Source organism: Mercenaria mercenaria, chromosome 8, assembly GCF_021730395.1.
Source record: "Mercenaria mercenaria strain notata chromosome 8, MADL_Memer_1, whole genome shotgun sequence".
Lineage (NCBI taxonomy): Eukaryota > Metazoa > Mollusca > Bivalvia > Venerida > Veneridae > Mercenaria > Mercenaria mercenaria.
In genome coordinates this window covers 74,064,480-74,077,378 of record NC_069368.1, presented here as the reverse complement: position 1 = coordinate 74,077,378, position 12,899 = coordinate 74,064,480, and the positions used below count along the sequence as shown (strand labels likewise).

The 12,899-nt window shown below is 35.8% G+C and overlaps 1 protein-coding gene across 7 annotated transcripts in view; it reads left to right on the top strand.

Moving 5' to 3' along the window:
* The first annotated feature begins 4,101 nt into the window (after window positions 1-4,101).
* LOC123566068 (dmX-like protein 2) overlaps window positions 4,102-12,899 on the top strand; it is a 136,915-nt gene continuing 128,117 nt past the window's right edge. For all 7 annotated transcript variants that reach the window (XR_008372170.1, XM_053550199.1, XM_053550198.1 and 4 more), the window contains exon 1: window positions 4,102-4,289. Coding sequence is in view for 6 of the 7 variants with exons in the window: in XM_053550199.1 (XP_053406174.1) it covers window positions 4,200-4,289 (90 nt within the window). In the remaining variant the exon portion in view is untranslated. The remainder of the gene's footprint in view (window positions 4,290-12,899) is intronic.

Below are 12,899 nucleotides of genomic sequence, written 5' to 3'. Positions count from 1 at the left end.
GAAAATATTTATAACACTGTGTGTACTTTGATCTCGAGAGGAAAGAAATAAAACAAGAGGGCCAAGATGGCCCTAGGTCGCTCACCTAAGAAACACACCATAACAGTGTAAAACATGTTTGACCTAGTGATTTCATGGAAACAAATATTCTGACCAATTTTCATTAAGATTGGACCAAAAAATTGGTCTCTTGCGATAAAACAAGCATTTTCTTAGATATGACCTAGTTTTTGACCCTAGATGACCCATGTTCAACTTCGACCTAGATTTTATCAAGGCAATCATTCTGACCAAAATTCATGAAGATCAATTGAAAAATACAGCCTCTATCACATACACAAGTTTTTTCTTTGATTTGACCAAATGACCTTGTTTTTGACCTCAGAAGACCCATATTCAAATTCGACCTAGATTTCATTAAGGCAATCATCCTGACCAAATTTCATAAAAATCAATTGAAAAAAACAGTCTCTATCGCATACACAAGATTTTTCTTTAATTTGACCTAGTGACCTAGTTTTTGACCTCAGATAACCCATATTCAAACTCGACCTAGATTTCATCAAGGCAATCACTCTGACCAAATTTCATGAAGATCAATTGAAAACTACATCCTCTATTGCATACACAAGGTTTTTCTTCGATTTGACCTAGTGACCTAGTTTTTGATCCTAGATGACCCATTTTCGAACTCGAACTAGATTTTATCAAAGTAATCATTCTGACCAAAATTTCATGAAGATCAGTTGAAAAATACAGCCTCTATCGCATACACAAGGTTTTTCCTTGATTTGACCTAGTGTCCTAGTTTTTGACTCGAGATGACCCATTTTCAAAATCGGCCTAGATTTCATCAAGATAATCATTCTGACCAAAATTCATGAAGATCAATTGAAAAATACCGCCTCTACCGCATACACAAGGTTTTTCTTTGACTTGACCTAGTGACCTAGTTTTTGACCTGAGATGACCCATTTTCGAACTCGGCCTAGATTTCATCAAGGTAATCATTCTGACCAATATTCATGAAGATCAAATGAAAAATACAGCCTCTATCGCATACACAAGGTTTTTCTTTCATTTGACCTAGTGACCTAGTTTTTAACTGCAGATGACCCATTTTCGAACCCCGCCTAGATTTCATCAAGGCAATCATTCTGACTAATATTCATGAAGATCAATCGAAAAATACAGCCTCTATCGCATACACAAGGTTTTCTTTGATTTGACCTAGTGACCTAGTTTTTGACCTGAGATGACCCATTTTCGAACTCGGCCTAGATTTCATCAAGGTTATCATTCTGACCAATATTCATGAAGATCAATTGAAAAATACAGCCTCTATCGCATACACAAGGTTTTTCTTTGATTTGACCTAGTGACCTAGTTTTTGACCCGAGATGACCCATTTTCGAACTCGGCCTAGATTTCATCAAGGTTATCATTCTGACCAATATTCATGAAGATTAATTGAAAAATACAGCCTCTATCGCATACACAAGCTAAATGTTGACAGACGACAGACAGACAGACGACGGACGCCGGACATCGAGTGATCAGAAAAACTCACCTGAGCATTGCTCAGGTGAGCTAAAAACATACTGTTAAATAGAAGTTAATAAAATAGCAGTGACATCTCTATCTCTATTTTTCTTATATTCTTTTATTTTCTGAATTATACATGTTTTTACCGATCAAAACTACCTTCACTTCTGAAATTGCTAAATTACAATAATAATTAAACCGCAGAAGTGATATATTATTTAGATAAATATCATTCTTCTACTTTTTAAATTTCAGGTATATGCAATGAATATGAGAGGTTACATCGTGGTGTATGAGAAATGCCATATCTAGGAAAATGATTTTGAAATGATTGGTTGAATTGTTTTGAAATGAAATAAAGTGACATCTTGCAAAGTGTTTTTGAAAAGTATGGTGTATGGGAAATGCGATAACTAAAAAAAGTGAATTTGTTATCCATAAGCATAGTGCTTTCTACGGTGGCCAAGAGACTTTCAACCTAAAATAAATTACATTTTGGAAATACTGGAATAAGTGGAGTAATTATTTATATCTATCATATTGCACAGCACTGCACCAATCACAAGCTTATTTATTTTCTTTTTAGTGTGACGGTTCATGCGTAGTCAAGGTGTGGACGAACACGGGTTTTATATATATATATTTATTGTTTAAATTTTTAAATATTAGATGGTAGACCTTTAGAATAAAAAATCAATCAATAAGGGAAATAAAAAAACCAATAAACAAACAAAAATACAACGACAAAACACCACAAAAATCATCATAATCAACTACAACAAAACGAGGGCAAAAAACCCCAACAAAACAACAACAAACATTCTATCATAAAATTGCTGTTATTGTCCTTTTCGGGGCTGTTAACAGAGAGATTCTCGCGCTCACGTGCTGTTATAATACCTTTTTATATAATGCGCGTTCCTTGGCAAAGCGTAAACGTATTACGGCCCCAAAACGGATACTGGTACTGATGATAAACCCGGACAGATGATAAAGTCAAACACCTTGGAAATATTCGATTGCAATCGGTCATTTAAAAAATTGAACACACCATCTAATAGTTTCCACTTACAACACCAACTGGTGTAAACAAAAACAAAATTGGTAAATATTCTGTATAAATAAATGACTTACATAAATTTGTATAAAAAATATTTATCCAAAATTACTGGGGAAGAGGGTGTTTTTTGTGCATGCTCACTGTCGAAACATGAAGGCCTGTCATTTGTTAACTTTTCATTACTTGATCAGGAATGACTGTTGCAGCTTTTTGGGGCAAGTTTCAATATAATAATACCAAGAAAATTTTGTAAATGACAAAGGGTTCGAATTTATCATCAGTCAACGTTCATAAAGTCCCCTTTTTACATACCCCTTTCAGGCCCTCACTTCGTGTGAGTTTGCTTACTAAATATAAATTTGAATTATGTAAAGTTTTCAGCAAAGGTTAAGCTTTATTTTGATACCGACCATTGATTTCAATTTGCAGAAATAAAAAAGTTACAGGTAAAAAAACCTCATTTTCTGTTCGGGTTTATCATCAGTACCAGTAATTCAAAAGGAAATGACACTAACGTGTAAATACAGCGTAGCCTTAGACTAGACTTAACCGCACATTTCATGGAAAATTAATGACGTTGAGGGACAATGTATTCATTTAGGCAGTGGCTACGATTACGGTACCGTAATCCTAGCCTCCGGTTCTAGGATTACGGAAGTATTTAAGAGACATCAAAAATATGTTAGGACATGCATAAATGATGTTGTAAACTTCTTAGTTCACTTTATTAAAATAGCGATTTTTGATGCCTGCCTTATTATTCCGTGTTATCTATCCGCCATTTTGGGTTAGTATAATCTTAAACGCTATATTAATGGCGGCCCGCGGAAATATAAAAATATGAGGGTAAAAGTTAGGTTTAAAAAAAATATTCTATACTTTGATTTTTTTATTTTTAACCATATTGTATGTTATTAAAGACCATTTGTGTTGATTTGATGACAAAAATTGCAGGTATATATGAAACATAGATAATTCTATAATATTTTCGCGTGCCACCATTAAGATTATACTAACCCAAAACAGCGGATTGATAGCACGAAATAATAGTGAAATAAGTAATTTTACAACGTCATTTATGCATGTCCTAACATATATTTGATGCCTCTTAAATACTTCCGTAATCCTAGCCTATCCTCATAGGGTTGTCTAGGAATACGGAACTTCCGTAATACTAGAACCAGAGGCTAGGATAACGGTACCGTAATCGTAGCCACTGCCATTCATTTACCTGGTTTTTACGCGCTTTCTGCTAGAAATTATAGCGTTAGCGCATGTTCTTTTCGTGTTATAACATCCTCGGGTACCAACCAATCCCTCGGGATTCTGCAGATGTTATAACACGAAAAACATGTGTTATCCCTAAAAACAAACAAACAAACAAACCCCCCCCCCCCCCCCACACACAAAACATTTGGTGGATTACTACAATAGTATTACACATAGATTATTTATCTACTGATACGCCGTGTAATCTCGCGGGAACCAGCGGGATCTCGTAACAAATCCAAGATGGAAGACATCAAATGACATTTCCACAATTTTCTACCAGATAATCAATACTTCTGCTTTAACTAGAAATTTCTATTCTTGAATGATGAACAGGCATCAGGTTTTAACTGGTGCCTGTAATTATGGCGAGAAATGTCATGCAGTTGGCAGCGTAGAAGGCATTCATTTCACTGTAAGACATTTGACAGATATCTAAATAATAAACTTGGAATTCAGTAAAGTTACATCCTTGAGCATTTTCACAGGGGAATGTTATGTGATCTATGCTAACTTGATTTCAAATTAGTCCTTCTTCGGTTAGTATGCTTAGGTAGAAATACCTGTTTATATGGTACAGTAATTGTACTGGCAAGAACTTCAAATTACTGAAACATCTGAAAGTGAAACCACCCCTCAGTCTCAGAAATAGTCTGGCCAGGTTTGGTTTATTTTCACCCATTTTGTAACCAGAATACACACAAAAATTGTGACAAAGTTGATCATAATAGCTTTCCTCAGTGTACTATAGCAGACTCTGGAAAGTCGTCGGACAGAAGGACATGACCGGAAAATTTTGATGTGGCCAAATGTTTTTTAATCTAGATGCGGTCCGACTCATTTATCATACCCTGAGAACCGCAACATCATGGACAACACATCAAAATGGTGTCACTAACATATTATGCCGTGCAGAACCAGGGAAGAAATGTAAATTAATGCCCGACAATTGTAGTGAAAAGAAAAAGATGTACAAAAATAAGAGGGTTGACTGAAAAAGATGTACAAAAATAAGAGGGTTGACTGAACATTTAATGAGAAATGGACTAAAAATCGCACTTGGCTCATATATGATGGAGAAAAGCAACATATGCGGTGCACTGAAATTTTTTCGGTCCGACTTATTGCTTTTTGGTCTGGCAGATTTTTAGGCATTGATGGACCGAATGTCTGGCCATTTTTTCCAACTTTCCTGAAGTCTGCTAAAGTGAATTTATTTCATTAAATATCAGTAACTGTATATATGGCATACAGAAAGAATGAAAAGTTGTGGTCAATCACATTTAAACAACATTTAATGGCATTTTTAGCCCACCATCATCAGATGGTGGGCTATTAAAATCACTCTGCGTCCGTGGTCCGTCCGTCCGTCATTCCGTCCGTCCGATAACAATTTCTCGTTATCGCATCTCCTCAGAAACTACTGGGGGGATTTTGACCAAACTTTGTCAGAATGATGTATTGGTACCCTAGTTGTGTCCCCCTGAAAATCAGACTGGTTCAACAATTTATGATTGAGTTATGGCCCTTTGTTTATTTCTATAATTTATATAGATATATATAGGGAAAAACTTTGAAAACCTTCTTGTCCAAAACCACAGAGCCTAGGGCTTTGATATTTGGTGTGAAGCATCATCTAGTGGTCCTCTACCAAGATGATTCAAATTAAATCTCTAGGGTCAAATATGGCCCCGCCCTGGGGGTCACATGGTTTATATAGACTTATATAGGGAAAAACTTTGAATAACCTCTTGTCCAAAACCACAGGGCCTAGGGCTTTGATATTTTGTATGTGACATCATCTAGTGGTCTTCAACTAAGATTGTTCAAATTATACCCCTAGGGTCAAATATGGCCCCGCCCTGGGGGTCATATGGTTTACATAGACTTATATAAGGAAAATCTTCTTGTCCAAACCACAAAGCCTAGGGCTTTGATACTTGTAATGTAGCATCATCTAGTGGTTCTCTACCACGTTTGTTCAAATTATCCCCCTAGGGTCAAAAATGGCCCCGCCCCGGTGGTCACATGGTTCATATAGACTTAGATAGGGAAAAGCTTTTAAAATGTTCTTGTCAATAACTACAACATTCAAATTTGGACGACATGTATATTTTTGAGTGGCAAGATGAACCTTGACATGAGTTGACCTTGATTTTGACCTAGTGACCTACTTTCACATTTCTGTAGCTACAGCTTTCAAATTTGGACCACATGTATATTTTTGAGTGGCAAGATGAACCTTGACATGAGTTGACCTTGATTTTGACCTAGTGACCTACTTTCACATTTCTGTAGCTACAGCCTTCAAATTTGGACCACATGCACAGTTTTGTGCACTGGAAAAAACTTTGACCTTGATTTTGACCTAGTGACCGACTTTCACATTTTTGAAGGTACAGGCGTAAAATTTGAACCATATGCATAGTTCCGTGTTTCAAAATGAAATTTGACATTGATTTTGACCTAGTGACCTACTTTCACATTTCTCAAGCTACAGCCTTCAAATTTAGACCACATGCATAGTTTTATGTACCGAAAAAAACTTTGACCTTCACATTGACCTAGTGACCTACTTTCACATTTTTGATGGTACAGGCTTCAAATTTGGACCACATGCATAGTTTTGTATTCCAAAATAAAATTTGACCTTGATTTTGACCTAGTGACCTACTTTAACATTTCTCAAGCTACAGCCTTCAAATTTGGACCACATGCATAGTTTTGTGTACCGAAATGAACTTTGACCTTTACATTGACCTAGTGACCTACTCTCACATTTTTAAGGTACAGGGTTCAGATTTGAACCACATGCATAGTTTTGTATTCTGAAATAAAATTTGACCTTGATTTTGACCTAGTGACCTACTTTTACATTTCTCAAGCTATAGCCTTCAAATTTGGACCACATGCATAGTTTTGTGTATCGAAATGAACTTTGACCTTTACATTGACCTAGTGACCTATTTTCACATTTTTGAAGGTACAGGCTTCAAATTTGGACCACATGCATAGTTTTGTATTCCGTAATAGAATTTGATCTTGATTTTGACCTAGTCACCTACTTTTACATTTCTCAAGCTACAGCCTTCAGATTTGGACCACTTGCATAGTTTTGAGTACCGAAATGAACTTTGACCTTAAGATTGACCTGGTGACCTACTTTCACATTTCTGTAGCTACAGGCTTCAAATTTAGACCACATGCATAGGATTGTGTACCGAAACAAACTTTTACCTTGACATTGACCTAGTGACCTACTTTCACATTTCTCAAGCTACAGCTTTCGAATTTGGACCACATGCACAGTGTTGTGTATGGAAATGAAATTTGACCTTGAGCTAGTCAGTAAGTCTTGAAATTTGGAACACTCAAAAATGGCTAATTGGTGGGCGCCAAGATCACTCTGTGATCTCTTTTTTCAGGTGTATGCTGCTGGATGTAACATTGTTTGTTATTATTTCAGGTGTATGCTGCTGGGTGTGACATTGTTTGATTTTATGTCAGGTGTATGCTGCTGGGTGTGACATTGTTTGATATTACCTGAACTGAACTGAACAGATCTTTTATTTGATAAACACAGATTACAAAACATACATTTTGTAATAACATGTGAACAAATATACATATATATATACACATAGGTGGATACAGATCAACGTGGATGTGGGGATGGTGATCACACATTTTAAATCAACAGAAATGAATATCTATGTTAATTCAATTTAGAAGTCCTTTAGTAATACATAATTTTCTTAAGATATTAATGGGTCAGTGCACTTACTTTTCAGCTACTATTTATAATTTTTGTTACAGGTAGGCAAAAAGCGAACTTTCCTTGAAACAGATCAGATCAAAATAAATTTCAATTTGTTATTCCTCATCGTCATTAATCAACTAAAAAAAAAAACTTTTTGTTTCTTAAGACTATGTACAATATTTTAAATGAGATATGATCTTGGACTGAATAAGTAAATGAATAGTGAATGAAGTACTAGTGTTACATCATAACACTAGGCTACTACTAGAGGACAGCATAATATCTATAGCAAAAAGTAAATACAACAACAAAAAAAAAGAAATCAACAACAATAACAGCTGTGTTTCGTATTTCAAAATGTTAGTAACATACATTGTCAATTTACCGTATTTGCATAATATTGAGTAGCCCGCCTTTCTGATTGATTGACACATCACGTGACCAATTTCGCGGTTTCAGTTGACTGGCTACTCTGACCTAGAGTAACCCGTCAATGAATTTACAAACAAAATACGCGTGGCTCTGTTGGAATGAGGTTAATCCGGTTAATTGCAAGGTTAGTTAATACTTTTGCATAATAATATCTAATAATGAATGAGAGAATTTAATACTTCGAGAACAATAATTGTTAATTCACATTATATTTAGTCTATTTAACTGGGACTTCGCCGAATTATTGTAAATCATAATTATTATGTTTGATATGTCAAAATGGTGACGTATTTGTGTAAAGTATCTTGTACTTGCTAGAGTGGTCATTTACATTATATTTTATGTACAGTATTTTATACGTTTATGTAAAATGATTCATCTAAATGGATGTGACTCAAATGAAATACAATGTATTAATAATATTACATCCGCCACTTGTGTTTTTCATGGCCATATTTAACCAATTAAACATCATTATTTTACATATAAAGTAGAAGCTTACATGACAATAACAGTATAACGATTCTGTAAAAATATCAAGTCATAAATAAAATTTAGGTTCTTGAGAACCGGCGAATAATTTTTTTCACAAAAATACTCAATCTGGTCAGGAGCTGCGTGTCGGTAGTTGACAGTAGTTCTCTAAATTTAATAATATTTGGCCTACGGTAATATTTCAGTGGTATATATTTTTTTCTTTCTTCATTAAAGGACGGACATATCAGGAGATAATGCAGCTCATCACCCAGGTCATTCGAGGGGCAGAGCGGGCACCTTCTTTCGTTGTGTGGCACATGACTTTGCGACCATCTTCCAACCTCAATAGGGAACCTATGATTGCCAGTTCGGAAATGGAATAATGATAAGCGCTGGTTAGGTATTAGGATCTTGAGGTAGCTTTCCAGCATAATATTGTCCTTGAAGAGGCTATACATTTGACCTTTAGAGGAGGAGTCTAGATTTGACCTCCAGTTTTGTATGAACTGGTCAATGAGCGTCTGCCTTACAAGTTTATGAACGTTTACATTAAAATATGGCTGGTTTACCCATACATACGAATAACCGGTGGAATCCAGTATTGCTTTAATATGTTTTAACCATTTAAAATTTTGAGTTGACTGATACATGTTTTGATAGCAGAGAAAGGATATTTTTGATGCGTTTGGCGTAAGGGTTAGTTTACTCCAAAATTTGACCATACGTGACTTTATAATGATTTCTAAGGGGTAGCGACCAAGTTCGGCGTATAGCATATAACGTGGGGTACTTTTCCTAGATTTTGTTATTATCCTTAAAAAGTCACAGTGTACCTGTTCTATGATATCAAGATTTTCATAACCAAATACCTCGGAACCATATGTTAAGATGGGTAAGACAGTATTATCAAACAGCTTTAGCTGTAGGTCAATTGGGAGAGCTAGATTACTAATTTTTACCAGGAGCTGGTGCATTGCTTTTCTGGCTTGAGTAACTAAATGCTTTCTACATGAAAGGAAGCTACCTGAAGAAGAGAAATACACTCCAAGGTACTTGTAGGTTTTAACTGTTTCAATTAGTTGGCCGTGTATACTAAACGAATATTTATCTGGTCGATTTGTACCAAAAACTATAACCTTTGTTTTGGAGTAATTAATTTTCAACTTCCAAGTTTCACAGTAGGTATAAAAATCATCAAGGCAATTCTGAAAATTGACTTCACTATCTGAAAAAATAACCGTATCATCAGCATATAGTAACACTAACAATTTTAAATAGATTAAGGTATCTTGATTACTTATATTTAACTGAATACCATTATTGTTTGTCAAGAGGAACTGTTCTAAGTCATTTAAGTACATGGAAAATAAAATCGGTGACAAGTTTTCTCCTTGTCTAACACCCACACCCACTAGAAAAAAATGCAGAAGTTTCTCCATTGAGAGAAACACATGACTTTATGTCAGCATACATATTTTTAATAACAGTCAAAATTCTACCTTGTATTCCTAAATTAAAAATTTTGCTCCAGAGACCTGCCCGCCATATTGAGTCAAATGCTGCAGAAAAATCTATAAATGAGCAAAACACTTTCTTTTTTTCATTTCTTAATTTCTCAATCAAAAAATTTAAACTAAAAATATGATCAGTAGTGGAATAATTTGCCCTAAAACCGGCCTGATTCTCCTTAAGAAGGTTATTTTCACATAAAAATACATTTATCCGATCATTCAATATAGATGTAAATATTTTACCCAGACAACTTAATATGGTTATTGGTCTGTAATTAGCCGGATCTGTAAGGGAACCTTTGTTTTTGTAAATTGGTTTAATTGTACCTATTAACCAGGCTTCCGGTATCACCCCGTACTCGAGAATATAGTTAAAAAGTGACATATATAGCGGTGACATAACCTGTTTAGTACACTTAAGGTATTCATTTATAATATCATCCTGTTCTGAGGGCGCTTTTCCACTGTTCGAGTTGGAAATTGCCTTTTCAATTTCTTGCAGGGCGATTGGCCTATTTAGAGTATCGGTTGTATGTACATGGGGAACAGAATCATTATATTCTGGGTCAATGTTCTCATGGGATTCAGCATTAATATTTTTAAAGTATTCAAAAAAATCGGATAAAGTGGGGGTGACCTTGTTCTTTTTACTACCTAGGCTGTTTAGATAACGCCAATAATCTTTTGGCCTTTGCGAACTCATGGACCGTAACTTCCTCTCAGTATTGAATTTATGCTTATTTAACCAGGTGTTAATTGTTTGTTTATAGAAGCGACTTGCTCTATTTAACGCTAATCTATTTTGGTCAGTTTTGTGTAATTGATAATTTTTACGAGCGACATTATATAAGTTTCTTGCTTTTTTACATTGAGGCCCGAACCAGGGTTTAGAGTTAGTTTGACGTATATTATTAAAGTTTTTGATAGGTCTAGAGAAGGTAGTTTCGGCACAAGTAGAAAAGAGAAGGGCAATTTTGCTCGTTATGTCGTTAATATACAGGCTGTTGACTTGATCGGGTGGGTTATGAAGACAAGCTCTAATTTCATTAATCATTTGTGGGTCTAGGTTAGCTACGAATTCAGATTTTCTGTTATCTTTCCACCTAGGGGTACCTTTAGGTGCATTATTACCTGAAAGAATTTGTTCACTATCAGTATATGCAAAATTAATGGAAGCTGACAGCAGGCAGTGGCCATCTGAAAAAAGCGGATCCAACTCAATTACTTCAAAATTTTCAATTCGTCTTAAACAATTTACAGACGCCAGAGAATAGTCTATAACAGATAGGTTTCGAAATGTCAGTTTTCCTAAAAGCTTATCATCACCAAGTCTGCCATTAACAATAAATAGATTATTAAACTTACATAGCTCTAACAATTTTCGCCCATGGTTATTGACTTTAGTACATTGTGATTTTCTGACAACTGGTATGTTTAGGTGGGGTAACATATTAACAGAGTTAAGTGAACGTAAAGTATCATCATCCAGATTGAACTCTTTTGACAAAAAGTCATCAAATTCAGCGTAATCAGGTAAACTTGAGGTGTGCCCATTTGCATCACCTGTAATATACACATTTTCAAATTGGTTACATTTAACAGCTACATCATTTACAAATTGAAAATATTCATCTTCGTTGTAAAAACGAGACTGTTCAGGTGGGATGTACATCCCTCCGATAACAATAATTCTCTGATGACAGTCAACAATTTTTAGCCAATATATGTATTCACAATTTGATTCCAGTATAGAGTTGCTGTCAATTAGCGATTTATGGACAAAAAACCCAATGCCTCCTGACTTCCGCTTGAATTTATCACTTCTCGGTTTAGAGAAAAACGTATAGTCCGGTACATTAAGAACGTCGTATTTATCAACTTTGCTTTCAACCACACAAAATATAGAATACTGTTGAATTAGTGAAGTAAACTCTGGGATATTTAGTCGCGACTTAAGGCCACACACGTTTAAAGCTCCTACTGTTATTTGTTTATTATTACCATCATTTTTATGTAAATTTTTCATAATCGGTATAGATGGTGTTTCATTAACGTTTCTGTCCAAGCTACTTGTAGATAATTCAGATTCCGAACACACAGGTTGAGGAGAATGATCTTTACTGTTAGCATATGTAGGTTGTACGTTTATGACGTCATTTTTAATAGTTTTATTTATATTTTCAGGAACATGAATACAGCGAGTTGTTTTAGATGTACTAGGCAACAGGAAACATTTATCACACAGGAACACTATCCCCGGCTGCTCCTAGCACGAGGATACGTCTGGGGAGATTGGACAGCCAGTTGAGTGCGGGGTACCAGAATTACCTGCGGAGCCAGTGGTCTCAGGCCCCGTAGCGCTAGACATTTCCGGTTTCTGTGGCTCTGGGAGATGCTCCTGCAACGGGGCATGAACTGCCGTTAGATAACCGGGTGCGGAACTTGAAATGTCGGGATTCTTGATTTCCTCAGTTGCTTTTGGGGAGTTATGGTTGACAACGCGGGGCCGAGGTTGGAAGTCATTGTTCTCCTCTTCGTCGGATTGCTCGTCGATGATGATATCTTGTTCTTTTGGCAGATTCTTCATAACATGCCTCAATGTAGCATCAACGGTAAAGTCGTACCTCTCCTGGATACGCGCATGAACATTAGAGTTACGTGAGCCACGTAGGATTTCGTACCAGTTCGGGAACATGTCACGGACAACGTCACCGTTGACTTCCAAAGCGGCGGGAAATTTTATTCTAACATTTCTTGGACCATATTTGTCACGTGCTAACTTGTATTGGGGCCACAATTCCTTGCGAGCCTCACTGATTTCACGGGGATAGTCTCTGGAAATGCC